Source organism: Eupeodes corollae, chromosome 1 (genome assembly GCF_945859685.1).
Source record: "Eupeodes corollae chromosome 1, idEupCoro1.1, whole genome shotgun sequence".
NCBI lineage: Eukaryota > Metazoa > Arthropoda > Insecta > Diptera > Syrphidae > Eupeodes > Eupeodes corollae.
This window is the reverse complement of record NC_079147.1, coordinates 67,027,865-67,049,261: the sequence shown is the minus strand read 5'-3', so window position 1 is coordinate 67,049,261 and position 21,397 is coordinate 67,027,865. Positions and strand designations below refer to the sequence as shown.

Sequence of the window (21,397 nt, the reverse complement as noted above, 5' to 3'; positions counted from 1 at the left end):
GCAAAGTAAAAGGCCACTGAAGCAAAGCATGTTATAAAAAAAATGCAGCTAATCGTCAACAACAAGCTATTCACGTAGTAGATGAAAGACCAGTTCAAGACGTGCCCGAACATCAGCTTTGTGAATCAACGGGATCATCAAACTATTTTTATGAATTAAATCACATCCAGACAGCAATGTCAAATAAGATTTTGACACAGGTTTGGATTAATGGGGTTATAGAGTCTTTTGAGGTTGACTCTGGTGCGGCTTGCACCGTGATTTCAGAAGTTACTTGGGATCGTATAAATTTGGTGAATATAAAATATAATAATAAATATTATAAATTGCCAGTTGTTGTTGTTGCAGGTGGTGGGCGGTGTTTGATGGGAAGAGACTGGTTTCCAATTTTGGGAATTTCTGTTCAAGGTGTTTGCGCGTTAGAGGTTGCAGGGAATGCTATGAATTTGGAGGGGAAATTTCGAAACGTTTTCGGCGAAGAATTGGGTGCTCACAAAGGGCCGCCTGTTTCTTTGGAAATATTGCCAGGATCAAATCCAATTTTCCTCAAGCATCGTCAGTGTCCAATCGCCTGGAAGCCAGCAGTTGAAACAGAAATTGAAAAACTCGTTCAACAAAAAATTTTGGAGCCTGTCATGTTTTCCCGTTGGGCACCATAGTACCTGTGCCTAAGTCTGACGGTTCGGTAAGAATATGCGGTGATTACCGGAGCACTGTAAATGCGGTGATAAAAACCAATGCTTACCCCCTACCTTAGTACCTGTGCCTAAGTCTGACGGTTTGGTAAGAATATGCGGTGATTACCGGAGCACTGTAAATGCGGTGATAAAAACCAATGCTTACCCCCTACCAACTGTCTCAGAGGTCATGGCGGCAATCTCAGAAGGCAAAGTATTCTCAAAGTTAGATTTACAACCGGTCTACCAGCAACTGGTTGTGGATGACGCCTCTGCTGAGTTGTTGACCCTTAATAGACACAAGGGATTATATAAGGTGCGTAGATTACCTTTTGGTGTTTCGGCCGCTCCAGGTTTGTTTCAAAAATGTATGGATAGTCTTTTGGTCGGTATAAAGGGCGTAAAAGCATATCTCGATGATATTATCGTTTCTGGAAAAGACGAATCTGACCACAAATGTAATTTAGAAGCAGTTTTTGAAAAATTAGCTAAAGCAAACGTGACAGTAAACAAAAATAAGTGTTTATTTGCTCAACGCGAATTGGACTTTCTTGGTTTCCATGTTAGTGGGGATGGAATTTCCCCTAACAAAGAGAAAGTGAGAGCGATTCAACAGGCACCTATTCCTGAAAACAAAGAGATGTTGCAATCCTTCCTGGGGTTACTTAATTTTTATAACTCATTTTACCTTATAAATCATCTGTTGCCGAAAAATTACATCGATTGCTTGATAAAAATGTGCAATGGAAATGGACTGATGAACATCAAGGTGTTTTCAACGAACTAAAAAATTTGCTTGATTCAGATACCATTTTAATACATTATGACGTTTCTAAGCCGTTGGTTCTCTCTTGCGATGCTTCGCCTTATGGGATTGGCGCCGTTCTGACACACAGTGGTAAGGAAAATGGAACAGAGCGTCCCATTGCATTTGCCTCTCGCACTCTTGGAGTCCACGAGCGAAACTACGCTCATATGGACAAAGAGCTATTATTTTTGGAATGAAACATTTCCACCAATATGTTGCTGGACGTGAAATAATAATTATCACTGACCATAAGCCGTTGTTGGGAATTTTTAATAGACGTAAACAAATACCACTAATGATCTCACCCCGAATGTTACGTTGGTGCCTGCTGTTGTCCGCTTATGACTATACAATGGAGTATAGACCAGGGCCAAAGAATGGAAATGCTGATTGTATGAGTCTTTTGGCATTACCATCGTCAATTGACGCTCAAAAAAATGGTCCGGCTGACATATTGATGTTGGAGATGCGTAGTAATCCGCCAATGACAGCGGCTTAAATATCTAGAGAGACTGCAAAGGATCCGGTAATGTCAAGAGTTTTGCGATTAATTTTAAATGGATGGCCAACAATTTTTGAAAGTTCAGAAGAACTTATTCCGTATATCCGTAGGAAGACGGAACTCTCTACTCATAAGGGCTGTATCTTGTGGGGTAGTAGAGTAGTTGTACCTCCCACATATCAAAATCAAATTTTGAAACTTCTTCATGGTTATCATCCGGGAATCAATTTAATGAAGGCCTATTCCCGTAGCTATGTGTGGTGGCCTAACCTTGATAAGCAAATAGAATTAGAAGTCCAACGCTGTGACCAATGTCAAACAAACAAAGGAAATCCACCAGCAGCACCACGACAATTTATTAAGCCCCCAGAAGATCCATGGAACACCTTGCATATAGATTTTGCTGGACCATTCCAGGGATATACATTTTTGGTCATAGTGGACTCTATGTCAAAGTGGCTTGAAGTAAAAATAGTACGCAATATGTCATAGATGGTGTTTTTAGATGCTCGAGAGAGGACTTTACTTCTCAATTGCCTTCTAAGTCCAAAGGAGCAGCGATTTGCAAGAGTTATTCTTCGTTTGATTTCAGCGCTGGTGTCGTTGTCTGCATTAATAGCGTTGCCTAGGTAGACAAAGTCCTTAACTACCTCAAAGTTATAGCTGTCTATGGTGACGTTTTGTTCAAGGCGTCGTTGTTGTCCTTTTTTGATGACAGCACATACTTGGTCTTGCCCTCATTGACCACTAAACCCATCTTCTTCGCTTCCGTCGCAATACTCAACAACGCTTTACTGACATCACGCTTTGATCTTCCAATTATGTCAATATCATCTGCGTATCCGAGTATTTGGATGGACCTTTGGAAGATTGTGCCTCTAGTGTTGACGGTTGAGTTTTGCACAATTCTTTCCAGAACGATATTAAAGAAGTCGCATGACAGTGCATCGCCTTGTCTAAAACCTTTTTTGACATCAAACGCATCGGTAAGATCTTTTCCGACTTTGATAAGTCAGCGTGCATTCTCCATCGTCATTCTGCACAAACGGATAAGTTTGACAGAGATGCCAAAACTAGACATTGCTCTGTAGAGCTATCTTATACCAAGGTCATGGAAAAAGTGAAATAAATCTTTACATCGCTTTGGAAAAAGTAAGATTATTGCACTTGAAATTTTAAAAACATGTAATAGAGTTTGGCATCCAAATTTTATCGTCGAAAGTTCGTGACTTTGGTATTGATGAATCTCTTCTTCGTTGGATTTTAAAAACATGGTTTTGAGGAAATTTTTGTTTGCTGCATGACATAACCATACATTTTTATGAAATAAGAAAATGTACAAAGAGTACTTACTTATTGAAATATTTTGTAGGCCCACCACTTGCTCTTACGACCGATCATTCGCCTTGTTACGGATGCCCCAATTTGTCCAGTTCCACGGTAATTATGGTCCATTGTTTAATTATTGCATCTCGAAGCTCTTGAACGTTCTTAAACTGGCGTTCTTAAATCCCCAGAGATTTTCTTTGGGATTTAAATTAGGATTTCAAGACGGCTTATCGAGAAATGTTAATATCTCCTCCAACTAGTATCTCATCCTTCAAAAAACGCAGATGGGAGCGTTATCCTGCTGGAATATGATATCAGTTTCGCATAACTCTTCAGCTCTCTCAACCAAAACTTCTTCTAACAACTTAGCATACTTTTAATCATTCCGAACACAAATGCAATTTCAGTCTTTCCATTTGAAAAAAAAGCTGAACAAACAATTACGATGCTGTCACCGAAGTTGCGACTTATTGTCACATCTGTTTTAAGACGTTTATCATGACATTTATTTACTTAACAGATCCATTTTCTGCTCTTAGATCCAGCTTATATGACTTACAGCAAAATGCAGCCTTGCTGATTTATGGGCTGCTAAAAGAAGCTTTTTTGTAAAAAAGGTTGGAGTTGGCTCTTAAATTTTGTCTAACGCTTCGTCACGTCGGTTTGAAACAAGCAAATCAATTTGTGGCCTGAATTTGTGATACAAACAAATTGTTTTTGATGGCTTTATGCGGTATCTTGACGTGTTGTAAGCTTTTTATTTTGCGCGTGGTTGTCAATTTCTTCATACCTTTCATAAACTCAAGTATAATCCTCACATTTGGACTGGTATCTTAAAAACGTTTAACCGTAATATCCATACTTCTTAGTATGGTCATCTGCCTATCCATGAGCCTAATTTTGGAAGTACTGTTTAGCACAGGGATTCTATCCTTATAGCCGCACTACACGAATGCAAAAATTTAAAGAGGCTGAAATGCCTCGGATTGTTGGATTTTATAAAAAAAAACTATTGAATATCGAAAACAATTTTTTCTATGAAATAAAAAAAGTTTGAAGTCAATATTTTTAATTTTTGAAAATCTATTTGAGTCGAAAGTAAATTTTTACCAAGATTTAGTATTGTTTTTTTGTAAGGTCCCGGCAAAAAGCCTCGTTTCAAACCCCTCCTAGTGGGTGCCGGGTGGTAATGATCCCCACAGTTGTCTTGCACGTTGTCAATATTGGGATCAGATAAGGTCAGGTTGAATTGCTGAAGTTTCCTACTCCTTAATACTAGCAAGCCTTAGCAATGCATTTTTACCATAGATACGGGGTCCCTAATTTCAGTGGTGCTGTGAGCGTCTTACATAATCCGTGCAGAAGAATGAAAGGCTGGGGGGCAAACTAGTTAGAACTAGCAAACTAGCTAATGAGCTCATTCGGATGCGTTGGCAGGGTACGTCTTATTTTCTGCCTTACCCTGGTATATCGGCTCTGACAGGGCTGACCTCTTTTTTTTCCTTAAAGGGGAGCTCATTTAGCGCTGGTAGTTCCAGCACTTTTGAGTAGCAGTGCAAATCAAGGAACCAAAAAACCATCGGCGCTCTTCTCAGGAACCGCTTCAAAATGGCCTCCACATTCTTGCCAATTCATGAGAGGGACGCCCAAGATAAAATAAAGTTAAAGAAGGTTGTTAATGAATACAACAACCTTCTGGCCAGCCGAGAAAAGGCCGTTAAGCGAAACAGATCTCAGGTAGAGATCTGCACGTCTCAGAAGAAGAGCAAGCTTGACAACCGGACAAAGCTAGTGAAAGTACCATCTTCTGGAGCAGCGCAACTGCGTTCTCTTAGTGAGGTTGTCAGGGATGACCTCCAAGTACCAGTTGTGGATGAACTCTCCACAAACAGCAAAGGTCTGCTTAACGTGTGGAATTCTATTGAGGGCAAGCTCTCAAAGATGGTGTTTTCATACATTATATCAAACAGTGAGGGCCCCTACTCTAGTTTTGACTCTGGCGAGATGCTCAGGGGGTATAGGTTAATCAAGTGTGCGGACAGGTTTTCTATGGATTTCCTTAGTGAAAGCATTGCTAAGGTTAGCAAAAACTGGTAGGGCTTGAAGCTCAAGCTTATCCCAGCTAAGGACATCCCTAGACAACCGAAGGCTCGCATTTGGTTGCCGCTCATGAGCATAAGGCCAAGCGGACAGGATATGATCCGCGATCTTTAGAGGCAAAATCCGCTGGTCCCCATGCACGATTGTGCTGTAGTTAAGGCAGAAGAACCTTCTGAGGATTAGCGAGGAAAGTCTAGGGGCTCTCGAAAAGGCCGAGTACAAACTAAGTTTTGGCATAATGAATGCCAAAAATAAAATTCTGCTGAGTTAGGGAACAGACACCGACAAAGCTGATGACAACGTAGAGGTTGACGATGTTGTTAGCGAAATCGAGGACCCCAGCGAGTTGCCGGGCCCCAGCTCTGCAGCTATAAACAATTAAAAACGGGCTGAAGGTCATCCAGATTAATCTAAAGCACTTTAAGTGTGCAAAGATCAAAAAGCCAAACCTTCTGATCGGAGGCGACGCAAATGAGCATTTGAAACAGAGGCAATACTCCCACTTTCGTCTTTCCGAGCTCTGAAAATTATGATGGATGGAAGAATGTGCTTGATGTTACTTTAGTAAACAACCGTAATTTATTAGTGGAGAATTGGAGAGTTTCCCCTTTAAATTCGTTTTCGGATCACAAGTGGATTCTTTTTCAAATTAATTTCGAGTCGAAAAACCTCCTACTTATAGAAATTCCAAAAGAACTGACTGGAAGAAATTCAGTCAAATCGCTAATTCCAAACTAAGCAACTTACCGAATCTCACAAAATCAATAGGAGACCTTGAATCAAAGGTGAAACATTTTGACACCTAATTATAAGAAAAGCTTTTAGAGTCTCTTGCCCAATTAAATATCGCCGTAAAACCCTTCGTTCTTGGTGAAATGAAGAACTGTTAGGAAAATGACGAGGACAATTTTCAATATCTGCTACAAACATAAGTTTTACCAACCGTATAAAGACTCTCTTAAAATTTAAAAGCAAGTTCTGTCATCAGCCAAAAGACAAGGCTGGAGAGAATACTGTCAAACGATAATCCATTTCCTCTGCAAATGTCCTGCCCTTGTGTGTACTTTGGAAAAGCATTCTTTCACGAACTTGATAAGCTATCTGAGACAAAGATTAGAGACCTAATCTTATTTTTCAATGCGACAAAATGGCTCTAACATAATCGCTATGAAGCTTCTCTATAAATCTTTCCCCTTTCTATCACAGGTCAAACGAGTTTTTGGTATCAAAACGGTGCACTACAGCGCTAATTGGATCTCAGGCTAATTTGCCTTGAGATCGCCATTTCTACCTACCTACCTTAAAGCCAATATCTCATAGTTTTGAAAAGATATTTGAGTCGAAAATCAATTTGTACCAACTTTTTACTTTTTTTTTAGGATTTTATTTTTTGTAAACAAAACTTTTAATTCGATTTCTCTCAAAATTTTACTAAATGTTGAAAACAATATTTCTAATGAGTGAAAATTAGTTACTATGATTTCCAAATCTCAAATTTTTTAAAAGATATTTGAGTAGAAAATCAATTTTTACAAACTTTTGTTGAATTTTCTACCAAGTTTTTATTTTTTGTTAAAAAAAAACTGTCAATCCGATTTTTCTCAAAATTTTAGCAAATGTCGAAAATTTTATTTATAAAATCATCGTCAGTATAAAATTTAATTCAAGTTATTGGATCGTTAGATATTTAGGGTTAACCAAAATGTTCACCTTTTTTTAACCTGCTATGGACCACCCACTCAATTTTTATGAAAGCCCTTTCTGCATCTTTCTGCACTATTATCTGTATAGCAAAATGTATTTGAAGTCGATATCTCTACTGGTCGCGAACGTACGGACGTACATCTTTCTAAAAATCTTTTATTTAGGCCATAGGAACCTTGAAACGTCGAGAAATATCAAAATTTTCAATTCGACAAATCGGACCCATTACAATAACTTCCTATTGAAAGTTAAAAATGTTACAGTTAATAACAAATTATTTTGTGTCTCAAGAATAAATTACTTTTTTAACTTCTTGATTTTTTTTTTAGAAAAATCAAACTAACAACTTTTTTACAAAAAAAACGGAAACCTACCACAAATAACTTAAAACAGATAATAATTGACTTTCAACTTGAAAAAAATAAAGATATTTATGTCGATTACAGAATTTAAGAAACTTTACTTCCTGTAAGTCAACATCTCGGCGCAGAAACTTTGATGACATCAATTGGTCAGTTTAAGATTTTTTTATTAAAAAATAGAAATGGAAATTATGAAATGGTACTATTATCTTGGCCGTAGCTGTATAGATGCTTTTAAATATACATACAAGTGCTCTTATATACAAAAAAGGACTCCTTCTCAGTCTGATAAAACCCGTGTCATAAACATCAGTAAAAGGTTTTGTGTGCTTGTTTTTCTTTTATATGAACCAACAAAACATATTGGGGAGCAACTAGGATTAGATTTGTTGAGCATTTGTGCAGTTTTTGTGAATTAGTTTTGAACAGAGTTTTGATTACGATCTCTCCCTTCAATCCTATGAAAAGTGTTCTGTTTTTGAAAAAAATAAAATACTAAACAGGAACAGAAATACACTAACGTTTAAAAAGGATTTTTTGTTTGTCTAACTTGAACTTACATAAATAACCTTGTATATTCCCATATAACTATGATAACCTTGCAATCATGTTTGTTATACCAATCTAAAAATACTAAAATTGGTGTTATGATGAGGTAGGTTTGAAAATCGCTTCGCTGTATAAAAGTTCGCTTTACATAAGGGGTAAGGGGGAGTTTGACAGTGTCAAACTCAGTAGTTTGTTGTATTTGTTTCCCCTTATAGTGGTTATAAAAACAGAGACCTTACAAGTTATACCAATATACTGAGAGTCTTTTTTTACCCAAACGCAAAAATGTGTTGTATGGAAAAAAATAAATTTACATTCCTTTTCATTTAAACGAAATTATATGTTTTTGATTGAGTGTGGATGAACAGTAAAACCCGTTTAAGAGAAAATACAACATTTCAAAGATTTTTTCAGAATTCCGTTGAAAAAGTTTAACCTTAATGGAATCCGAATAAGTAAAACACTTTATTTAGGGGAAATTCAATAGCTAAATACCAGTTGTAGTCCAGCAAAATATTTTCGAAAACTTTTAACAGATCGGAGTTTTGATAGAAAGATTCATTTGAACTTTCTTCATTCCTAAAAAGCCCCCTTATTTTGGAAGGAAAGACAACAATAAAGGGAAGATAATATCGAATGAAGTATATATTTTTGCCATTTACTCGAAATAGATGAATAAAGTAGGTGGCGCAACAATCTGTTCAGTAGACAAGGGCTGATCCAGGCTTTTAATCAGGGGGGTCACACACTTAGGTGAGTTTTTACTCACTGCTTAAAAATGTTCTCTAATGTTTTGCAAAGGAGGCAAACAAAATGTAAATAAAATAATGTGGATTTTAATCTTAAGTTTACAGATTTGCTAAAGTGTCAACTTTAGTTATCAAATTATTTTAGAACACTGTTGTCCGCAAGGTATGGTCTAACTACTTAATTTTGCTGACTCCTTACATATGACAGCATTCCAAGATTCCAACAGTTTTTAAATATGACATATTCAAAAGCTAAAACTCAATAGTCTAAGTCCCATTTCTATTAATGCGAAGAACGCTACAAATATTCAAGAAAGGCGATCTGATATGAATAGGGTGACCTGATATAGAGTCGAGGAAACGAGGACACTTACCAAAGCCACAAGAAAAAATAGTTAAATTTGTTTTATATAATAAAGCAAAATACTTAATTTTAACAAAAAAGTAAGTTAATACAAAAAAATTCATAATATCTTGTCATGGCTTATTTTGCAAGAAAATAATAAAAGTATCGAAATAAAGATACAATCCTCGTCAACTGAATACGCACAAACATTTTGTAATATACTTTATCAATTTTTTCTAAACAGTGATGGTTATTATGCCATATGTTGATGCTAACTATGTATATCCTTAAAAAACAATAGTGAGTTTTTCTTCAACCACTTGCATAGTGTTTTATATCCAAAGTAGGAGTTTTTTTTTAGTCGTTGTTTATAAGTTTTTTTTGGGATTGCTTGATAGTTTAAACTAACGATTTTAGTGTTTTCAGTAAAATTTAATTCTTGATTTCAAATTTTAAGAAAAGTGGGTAAATTATCGTGTCTTAACAGTGTTGAAAAAGCTTAAATCGATTTACTTAGAGACCAAGGCCTAACTGGACGTGCAATAGCTGATAAAGTTGGCCGAAGTCTTAATGTAGTTTATTCTTACTTGAAAAATAAAGATGCATACGGCAAAAACATGAAGGGAAGTAAGAAAACAGCAACAACAGCAGCTGTGAGACAAAGAATTTTAAGATGTGCATCAAATTCTTCTGATTCTGTGGCAAAAATAAAACAAAAAGTCGGCGTAAACGCAAGTTGCTCAACAGTTTTAAGAGTAATCAACAACCCAAGCCCTCTTAAACGAATAAAACTTAAGAAAAAAAAACACCACATAACGAGAGACGGAAAATGTTGCGATTATATTTTTTAAAACTTCACGTGAGTTGGAAAAAAGAATTGTATTACGTGTTTTTTTTTCAGATGAAAAAAAGTTTAATTTCGATAGCCCTGATGGGTTCAACTTCTATTTTCACGACTTAAGAAAAGAAAAAAGATTTTTAAAGCGCCATCATAGTCGTGAAGGAGGTGTCATGATATGGGGAACAGTCAGTTATTATGGAACAGTTGAGCTCGAGGTTGTAACATAAAAAATGACAGCAGCTGGGTATAAAGTAATTTTGGAAATAAATTTTCCTAAATTTTCTAACATCTTTGGACCCATAAACAGGACCTACCAACATGATAATTACGCCTATTCACTCAGCACGCATAATGAAAACATGGATAGAGGAGCAACATGTGAAGTTGCTTCAATGGCCAACGTACTCACCTGATCTAAACATCATAGAAAATGTCTGGGGATGGTTAGTACGCAAAGTTTATGAGGGTGGTCGTCAGTTCGAAGACAAAGAAACCGTAATTTCTGCAATCAAATTAGAGTTTAGCGAAATTTCGTTAAATAACATTAAAAAGCTTTACGATTCCATGCCGGATCGAATTTGCGAAGTAATTAAAAATAAAGGTGGAAGTACCCACTACTAAACTTAAATAAAAACTTTTTTCATTCCATTGCAATACCTAGCTATTCAGTTTACTTACTTACTTACTTAAGGTGGCGCTACAGTCCGGGGCGGACCTGGGCCTCAACCAACATGCGTCTTCAGCCAGCTCGGTCCTTAGCTAGCTGTCTCCAGTTTCGCACGCCAAGTTGGTTGAGGTCCTCTCCCACCTGGGTGCGCCACCTGAGTCGCGGTCTTCCTCTACTGCGCCGTCCCTCGGGATTGGATTCGAAGACCTTCCGGGCTGGAGCGTTGATGTCCATCCGCTCTACATGACCTAGCCATCTAAGCCGTTGGACTTTGATTCTGCTAACTAGGTCAGTGTCGCTGTACAGCCCGTACAGCTCGTCGTTATATCTTCTCCTCCATTCTCCATCTATGCGTACGGGACCAAAAATCACCCGAAGAATTTTTCTCTCGAAGCATCCTAAGACGCTCTCATCTTTCTTTGACAGGGTCCAGGCCTCAGCGCCATAAATGAGAACCGGGATGATGAGTGTCTTATAGATGGTGATTTTACATGCTCGAGAGAGGGCTTTACTTCTCAATTGCCTTCTAAGTCCAAAGAAGCAGCGATTTGCAAGAGTTATTCTTCGTTTGATTTCAGCGCTGGTGTCGTTGTCTGCATTAATAGCGGTGCCTTGGTAGACAAAGTCCTTAACTACCTCAAAGTTATAGCTGTCCATGGTGACGTTTTGCCCAAGACGTCGTCGTTCAGTGTCCTTTTTTGATGACAGCATATACTTGGTCTTGCCCTCATTGACCACTAAACCCATCTTCTTCGCTTCCTTCGCAATGCTCAAAAACGCTCCACTGACATCACGCTTTGATCTTCCAATTATGTCAATATCATCTGCGTATCCGAGTAATTGGATGGATCTTTGGAAGATTGTGCCTCTAGTGTTTACGGTTGAGTTTTGCACAATTCTTTCCAGAACGATGTTGAAGAAGTCGCATGACAGTGCATCGCCTTGTCTAAAACCTTTTTTGACATCAAATGCCTCGGTAAGATCTTTTCCGACCTTGATAGAGTAGCGTGCATTCTCCATCGTCATTCTGCACAAACGGATAAGTTTGACAGGGATGCCAAAACTAGACATTGCTCGGTAGAGCTCTTCCCTATAGATGCTGTCATACGCGGCTTTAAAATCGATAAAGAGATGGTGGGTATCGATTTGAAGCTCCTGGGTTTTTTCCAAGATCTGCCGTAGTGTGAATATTTGGTGACCAGGGCCAGAGGAGCCTTCGCTCTGACGAAACGGCTGTTTTTTAGCAGTCGGCTTGACCCTAGAGTGAAGGTAAATTGCTATATGGCCCTCATACGGCCAATGATCGTTTATGGTTGTCATGTGTGGTTCAACGTTGCCCCTTCCCAGATGGAGAAGTTTCGGGTGTTCGAGCGGCAGTGTTTTCGACGCTGTACCGGCTTATATCGAACAGCCGAGTCTTCTTATGTGCATTACTTTTCCAACGAGGTCCTATACAACGGTGCTCGAATCAACAGAATTGACAATTTTGTGATAAAACTCGTTCGAGGTCACATTGCAAGAGCTACATATGTCTTCGACCAACAATTTAATTTACGGGGCGTTCTATCCGAACGACGAATATTTTGAGAGTGCACTCTTGAGCGGCTTCATTCCACCAGAGGCATCCCTCTTTTTAGATAAATGCAGTCTGATACAGGATAGATTGGCAGGACCGTTAATCTACCACGTCAGACGAAGAACCGTGGATAGGCGACTCCCGTACAGTCGGGACGTCATGGCACAAGGCGGAGCAGAGCTCTTTCGGTTAAGTAGGGCTGTGTCCGAACGGGACCGAACTGATAGGGTGAAGCAGGAGAACCAGTTTTGGTGGTATCAATCGGCACTTGATATTGGGTAGTCGGGATGGGGTTTAAGCCTTGGCCGGCTTACATACTTGTTTTTATAGTTTTAGGGTTTAGTTTTAAGTAGAATAGGCATAGTGGCACAAAAAAATACAAAAAAATTAAAAAATAATAAATAATAAAAATAGAAAAAAAAGACAACAAAATATGAAAAACAAAAATGTTAATTTGCTGCTGTGGTTGTTCTAGTTTAAGGTAGTTCATAGGTAGAATAGGTAGTTTAAGTTAGTTTTAAGTTTTATATTAGGACCTAATTTTAAGTAGTTAGTAAGTAAAAATAAATAAAAAAGGATATTGATATTAGTTTTTTTTTTGTTCAAATTTTCTAATAAATTCAAAAATAAATGAAATGAAATTTAAATGAAGTAAAATAGATCTAAGGGCCGAAAGGCATTATTTATTGTGTTATAGTTTATTTTAGAGTGTTCGTATGGGACCATTAAGTTACTTGTAAGTTATGGATAATTAGGCTAGTTTTATGAATTTTTATCTAGCTTTTAGATAGGTTTAGTAGTACCCGTGGCATGATGGTTAGTGCGTTGAACTGTCATGCAAGGGGTCTTGGGTTCAATCCCTGCCTGTGCCACCTTAATTTAAAAAAATTATTTTTCGCGGGTACTGCCTCTTGCGAGGAATTGACAAATCCTTCAAGAGTAATTCTTGTCATGAAAAAGTGCTTTCTCAAACTAGCCGTTCGGATTCGGCCTAAAATTGTAGGTCCCTTCCATTCCTGACAACAGTACTCGCACACAGGAATGGTTGAGAGTTGTAAGTCACTAGGCCCTGGTTCACAACGGACTGTTGCGCCACCCCATTTGATTTTTTTTTTTTGGTTGTATTTGTCATTAGACCTTATTTTATTTAAAGTTTCGGGACTTTGCAAAACATAATAAAAAAAAGTCAGTACGAGTACATGACGTATTTTTGAAATTATGTTTACAAAATAGAATTGCTTTGACTTTTACATTTTTAATCTATTGCGTTTCTCAATCCATTGACTCAACATTAGCATTATGAATAGGAATCGCGAATACAAACTGAGCTATCATCAAAAGTTCACAATATAATTCAAGATTGCACATTTTTTCAAAATAATTAACACATCTTTCGGTAGTCTTTTATTACTATCGTTTTCAGTCTGCTGAGGACATTTAAGTACATAATTTCTCTAAAAAATTAAATTGAAAGAAATTATTTTAAACAAATAATAAATTTTATTCGAATTTCATTATTGAATTTTGTAAACAAAATTAACATTTTGTTAAAAATAAAAAAAAATTGCACTTTTGATCATCAAAAATCATTATCAATTTGATTATTTTTGATCATCGATAAGAGCTTCCACAAAAAGAGAAGATTATTGAAATCGGTATCTTAGAAAACTTATAAAAAATGGAGGTTTTATGAGGTACGCCCTTCTGGAGAAATACCAAAGTATTTTTTCTTGTAGAAAGAAGCCAAATTAAGAACACACAATTTAGAGAAATGTTAAAAAAACACATTTTTAAATTGACGATTTCTTATTCAAAGTTTCTTCTAAAGAACCTAAATATTTGTTGTTTTTTTTAAAAACAAATTTTATGAAAATAATTTAAATCAAGACTAAGATTTTGGTTTCAAATTCTAAATTGAGTGAAAACAAAAATTCGAGTTGTTTTTGAATGCAACCCGCTTTTTGGTGATTGTCGTTAAATTGCAAAACCTATCTTTAAATGAAATCTTTATTTATACAACTTGACTGTTTAAGCTTTATGGTTCATATGACCTCCCCTTGGATCATCCATTGATGAGTTTGTGCTGTTTATGGAATACGGCTGAATATTCGATTCATATTATGTTCATGGTCCAGTCTTCACTTAAAAGTAGAACTTTTAGCAACAAAGTTCCATATTGTTCATAGAGACCCAGCGTCTGATGACTTGCAATTCCTTGCTATTTCTGTTTGCGAGTAGTTTCAAAGATAACGAAGAATTACAATTTTTTGAACTCTTAAAATATTTGTCAATTCTTAAGAGTAACATAACTTCAAAAGTTTAAGCTTTTTAATGAAAAACCTTTTACAATATGACTTATGGCCATGCAAAAAGAAAAGTGGCATTTACTAACATTTTACAAATAGTTTTGTGATAGATTTTGCATTCAAAATAAAAGTTCTAATATTACCAACCTATGTGTGTGGTAGTCGAGGATATTGAAATTTTATTGTGGAATTTAATTTATACAATGCAATACAATAGTTATAGATATGATACCCAACAAAATTAAATGCAAAATTTAATTACTCCACTTGAAATATCAAACTAGTTAACTAAGTAAATCATTTTAAGCTTGTAGAAAAAAAAACAATGCAGTGTGTAGTGCTTAGGCCTTTCATGCCAGAGGTATTAGGTTTAATCCCTGCTATTGCATGCTTAAAGTTTTTTCCACGGGTACTTCCTCTAGACGTTCGGATTCGGCAGAAGAATTTTAGTTCTCCTTCAAACTTGTTATTACTAGTAAACTGTGCCAGTGGTACGACGACGTCATAAAGCAAATACTTTGGAAGGAAAAAGCTGTTGATAACCGGTGAAGGGCATTGATAGCCGATAAAAGCCGTTGATAGCCAGTGAAACCAAAAACCAACAGAGTAGTTTACTGATATATGCAGTAAATAGTCCAAAACTTGAATTCAATGAACGAGAAGACGAACCCTTAGGCCTCTTTCACACGAGACGGTTTCGTCCGTTCGGTTAAAATCCGTACGGTTTTTATCCGTGAGCCATTGCTAGTAAACTAATAAAATTAACTAAAGCTTTCACACCGGACGGACACCGTTTCAACGACTGAAATATACGGCGATCGTATACAGCGAACGCAATTACAAAAAACGATTTTTTCGTCTGCCGTCCGTTTTTGTGGTCACTTGTGCTAAAAAAAATATCTATGTATTATATGTGAAAAAAAAGTCCGTACGGAAAAAATCGTACGAATTTTAACCGTACGGATGAAACCGTCTTGTGAGAAAGAGGTCTTAATCAATTTGATCATAAATTGACAAGTCAATTATATTAATTAAAGAGAGGCTGGGATGCGACCCACACTGATAACTTCCCATCCCGTCTGTCGATTTGCCTCGCTAAAAAAGGTTTTACTATCTATATATGTACTCGTATCAATTTTTACCAAATTTGCGTACTATTTTTTGTAAATTTAATTTTTTATGAAAAAACGAAAAGATGCATTTTTATATAAAAAATTCTGAATATCGAAAACAATATTTTCTGTGAAATAAAATAAGTTTGAAGCCAATATTTTTAATTTTGAAAAGCTATTTGAGTCGAAAGTAAATTTTTACCAAGTTTCAGTATAGTTTTTTTTTATTTTTTGTAAAAAAAATTTCAATTCGATTTTTTTGTCCTTATGTTGAAAACAATATTTCTTATAAGTAAAAATAAGTAAGAAGCAATTATTTTAAATTTTTGAAAAGATATTTGAGTCGAAAATTAATTTTTACCAACTTTTATTAATTTTTTTTAGGTTTTTATTTTTTGTAAGAAAACTGTCAATTCGATTTTTCTCAACATTTTTTAGAATGTTGAAAACAACATTTCTTATAAGATAAAATAAGTTTGAAGCCTAAAGTTCAAGTTTTTGAAAAGATATTTGAATCGATATTCAATTTTTACCAACTTTGAGTAATTTTTTTTTAGACTTTTATGTTTTATAAATAAAACTGTCAATTCGCTTTTTCTCAAAATTTCATCAGATGTCAAAAACATTATTTTTCGTTGCACAAAATTGTTTTGAAGATGAATTCATATTTTAGTCGTAAAATTTTGGAGGTGACACATTTTTATTTCAGTTTTTTTGATTTATAAAAAAAAACAGTTAGATAATTTTTTTTTCAAAAAATATACTTTTTTGATATGATGTTACAATATATTATACAAAATTTAAATCAAGTCTCTAGCGTTTTTGGTTTGTAAGATATTTAGGTCTAACCAAAATTTTCAAACTGCTATGGTAAAAAAACCACCCACGCAATTTTCTTGAGAGCTCTTTCTACATCTGGTTTAGAAGATAGATAGATAGATATATGTATATGTTATTTTACTTTCAAGAAGGCTTGACAAAAAATTAGTATCGGTGGTTTAAAATTAGCTTTGACAGTAACTTTCAGTTGCCTGTCAGGTTAAAAAGGAAATTTCAAAAAATAAAAGCTTAGTAAGTAGATTAAGTTACACCAGTTATCAAAATTTTCTTTTATGAGTTTTAAATACTGGGCAGGTTCCAATTAAGTGCATTAAACATTTGCATTTTCCGCTTCATGCATTTTACAAAATGTTCATATTCCGTCTGTATCTAATTGGAAGGCTCTTCATTTGATCTAAAGGAGCCCGAAGCGAGCTTCAAAAATTATGGAAATCATATCACGTGAATTGGAGTCATCAAAGTAGTTCGGTATGCCGGAGTACAGCAAGCGTAAGGTACATCATCGTGAAATTAAGACTGTGTCACACTAACTGTAAATTCATTCCACTGTTTTTTCTTCATTTTCAGTAAGAAAATGTTACGTAAGCTGGGTCTCGTACGCATAGATGGAGAATATAGGAGAAGATATAACGACGAACTGTACGGGCTGTACAACGACACTGACCTAGTTAGCAGAATTAAAGTCCACCGGCTTAAATGGCTGGGTCATGTAGAGCGAATGAACATCAACGCTCCAGGGCGGAAGGTCTTCGAATCCTGTCCCGAGGGACGGCGCAGTAGAAGAAGACCACGACTCAGGTGGCACACTCAAGTGGGTGAAGACCTCAACCAACGTGGCGTGCGAAACTGGAGACAACTAGCTAGGGACCGAGCTGGCTATAGAAGCGTGTTGGTTGAGGCCCAGGTCCACCCCAGACAGTACCGCCACCTTACGCAAGTAAGTAAGTACTTGGTGTTCAGAAAACCTTGAAGTAATTGAAGAGGGTTCATTGCATACACAAAAAGTCAGTGTTTGGTGGGCTCTTTGGTCCAGAGATGTGATTAGACTTTACTTCTTCAAAAACGATGATCGAACGACTGTCATCGTCAATTTGGAGCCTTATGGTCATAAGATAAGCGACTTTTTTACCTGGCATTGAAGAATGCGACTTGAAGGATATGGCTTTATTGCAAGAGATAATTCCTGGCCCGTGATTTCTCGTCGTGGCGATATCAACTGGCCACTAGGATCATGCGGTTTGACATCGTTGTACTTATTTTCTTGGAGTTATTTAAAATCAATGGTGTACATTAAGATGAGATTATTGGCCAAAATTTTGTATCATTCATGATTGAACTTTACCAATATTCTCATAATAAAAAGAAATGACACTAATTTCCTCAATAATTTGTGTTTTTTTTTTCAAAATCAACATCGGCCCTTAAAATTTAGCCACCTTTTATTATGTTCTATAATTGTAGTGTACCATAAGTGACATTTCTTTTAGGTGCCACTGATGTCCTTTAATAATTCACACTTTACATTCCGATGATTTTCCAATATAAATATTTAAACACATTAAAGCAAATTGGCTAAGACGTGTTTTTCTTTCTATTTTCCCACCATCCGAACTCTCTTATATTTATTTGTAGGTAATTCTCATTTCAATGCCATGATTTAATCTGAAATCACTTTGGAAATACTAAAAGTGAGATAAATAGAATTCCATTTCCATTTATACACAAATAAACCTATATCTATCTCTAATAATATGTTCCTTTTCATATAAAGTATCTATAGATGTTTTTCTTTTTCTGTTTTCACTTTTACCAAAATGAAAATGAAAAGCAAAACAACAACAAACAAACATCCTTTTTAGTATTTTAGTATAGTGCGAGTCTGAGTATTAAAGTAGATTCTATACTATAGCTATATTATCTATGCCGTTAGTAGATATAGTATCTATATAGTATAGGTATGGTTTTACTTTTTGATTTTAGCTTAAGATGTTTATCACGTTCTTGTATGTTTTGATATCACGTCGCACGTGTGACCCTTCCGACTCGGAGTAAAATAATGGCATTAAATGAATAGCCACGAACACAGAAAGCGCCACTTTACTCATGTAGATACTAAGAGGGCTGGAAGATAAAACATTTCATTAAAAATGAAGTACCTTCCCCCAGAATTGAAACACTGTTTTGAATCGTGAGCATTTTTTTGTTTTTCATAATAAAGATGGTAACTTTAAGGCATATTTAAATTAAATTAAATGTTGGAAATTATGTGCATAGGAACTAGAGGCAGGTGTGGTTATTAAATTATGCAGTGAATTACAAAAAAAAAGTACCTAGATATGAGCTTACTTCGAAGATTTAAACAGCTTGAATGTTTTAAGCTAGCTTTAGCCATCATCAAAAATAAAAAGTCCTTTAAACCATAAACGATCATTGGCTGTATAAGGGGCTATGTAGCAAATTAACGTCTCTCTGGGGCAAGCCGACTGCTGTAAAACAGCCATTTTGTCAAAGCGAAGGCTCCTCTGTCCCTGGTCAGAGCAGCATTTATGTCGAAATATAAATACTGATCTAACCAGATACCGAGGTACTTTACTACACTTTTGCTCGTTAATCGCTGCCCGTGAATATCAACAATCAACTTGTGGCCTTAGCCAAAAGAGTCTGGAACAGAATTGTCTCCGATTTCTGGACGTTTAATTTCAATTTCCAGTCCTCGAAATGGCGCTAAATCTTTTCGAAATCATGTTGCAAGATATTTCAAATAACCTCAACCTTATAGTGTTAATGCTGAAGAGAATCGACGAATTCGACGCTCCCTTTTGAAGACCATTTTTAATCTGGAATGTTGGGGTAAAAGTTGCTTTGCCATTTTTGACAACAATCTTTTTACGGTAACTCATATACAACAATGGTTTTGCTTATGTCAAGCCTGCGCAGTTTTAAATAAAGACTGCCTTACCATATTGTGTCCAAGGCCTTCACTTCAATAATCAAAGGCCTTTCTTCATCTTCATTGTTGTCAATTTCTCTTTAAGATAACTGTATTGAGAAAGCTAACTTGTTTGTAAGGCAGTTAAATAAATTCGATTCCTGTTCGCCCTCGAACTATTAACCCATTACTGACATCCCTTCTTTTCTAGGTCATGGAATAGACTAATTAATATCCAAGCTTAATGACCAACAGTACGGCTTTCGTAGTATTGGGTCCACAGGTGATATTATGTTTAAAGTTGTTTTTGGATAGATATCCTTTTTGAATCTCACAATACAAATGCCCTAAGGCTCCGTTTTGACACTCTAACTAGTTTTCACAAATAACCTCCTTTTTCCAAGTTCTTATTCAATTACTTTTTTTTACTGATGGAAGCACTTTTTACATTTTATATTTGTTTCAAGACAAAAATCGCCCCTCTTTGGATGTGAAACTGCAATGACCAAATCTGATAAACAATAATTTAATTCTTATTACCTAAAGAACATTGTACAATGAGAAATACCCGATGTCGTCAATAAGGTGGCTTGATATTTTGGGCAAAATCAAGTTGGATATCATCTCACGGTAGCGTTTATGATTCGCATCATCTTTGAAGAAGTATGGTTCAATGATGCCACCAGCCCATAAACCGCACCAAACTGTGACTTCATCTCGATACATTGGTAGCTCTTGCAATGTTTCTGACTGTTATTCACTCTAAAATCGACAATTCTGCTTATTTACGTACCCCAGACAAAAATGAGCTTCGTCGCTGAACAAAATTTTTTTTTAAAAAAAGAAGATCTTCGGCCAACTTTCCAAGAGCCCATTCACCAAAAATTTTAGGTTGCAGTAGGGCGTTCGGCTTCAGTTCTTGCACCAGCTGTATTTTGAAAGGCATCACACCTAGACCCTTCCGCAAAATATTCCACGGGAAAAATAAGGAGTGGTAAGTCATTCCACATTCGCATAGTACGGCTAAAGAACGAATCTCTGTACTTGACAGTACGACCGAAGTTGGGCTCGAAGTTTGCCAAAAAGATAATATCTAAAAAATCACCCTTTAGTTAGATTAGTTAGATATCTAGTTGCAATCCTGATCTCAAAACTCCTAGATATAGCCATCAGTTTACAATTGAGCCTACTTTCGGTGACGTTACGAAGAACAGAGATTCGTTCTTTAGCCGTACTACGCGAATGTGAAAGGCCTTACCACTCCTTATTTTTCCCGACAAAGTTAAGTTTCAATACAATGCTTTTAAAAGCATCTATTGAACTAGACATTTTTAAAATTGTATGCTTTACACTATTTAAATACATTCAAGTGCTTGCACCTGAACGGTTATACATTTAAAATAAACGTATCTAAGTCTCAGGTCTCTAATACTTAAATTCTAAAAATTTTTGAATGGTTCTCACTTATATAAGACACAACAATTCCATAGCTTAATTTCCATGTGAATTTTGAACTCTAATTAAGAGTTTTGGCATTTCTTTAAGTTTGAGGGTCCTTTGAATCTAAATCAAAGGTTTTTAAAGATTTCTATGTATGTGTATGCGTGTGTAAGTACGTCCGTATACGTCTATTTGTACAAAATACTTCTAATAAATTTAGTTTTACCGACAATGACACCAAAAGATGAAGAAGGACTTACTTACTTTCTTAAGGTGGCCCAGTCCGGGGCGGACCTGGGCCTCAACCAACAAGCGCCTCCAGCCAGCTCGGTCCCTAGCTAGCTGTCTCCAGTTTCGCACGCCAAGTTGGTTGAGGTCCTCTCCCACCTGGGTGCGCCACCTGAGTCGCGGTCTTTCTCTACTGCGCCGTCCCTCGGGATTGGATTCGAAGACCTTCCGGTTTGGAGCGTTGAAGTCCATCCGCTCTACATGACCTAGCCATCTAAGCCGTTGGACTTTAATTCTGCTAACTAGGTCAGTGCCGCTGTACGTCGTTGTAT

The 21,397-nt window shown here is 36.3% G+C and overlaps 1 protein-coding gene across 1 annotated transcript; it reads left to right on the top strand.

Annotated features, from left to right (window-relative positions):
• The first annotated feature begins 2,014 nt into the window (after positions 1-2,014).
• LOC129939970 (uncharacterized protein K02A2.6-like) lies at positions 2,015-2,479 on the top strand. Its single transcript, XM_056048183.1, has one exon. It carries the CDS (start codon positions 2,015-2,017, stop codon positions 2,477-2,479), a length of 465 nt encoding a protein of 154 aa, XP_055904158.1.
• The last annotated feature ends 18,918 nt before the right edge of the window (positions 2,480-21,397 follow it).

What these genes read in the sequence shown, in the direction of transcription:
- LOC129939970 (XM_056048183.1), top strand. Translation starts at nt 2,015, where the DNA reads ATGTCAAGAGTTTTGCGATTAATTTTAAATGGATGGCCAACAATTTTT.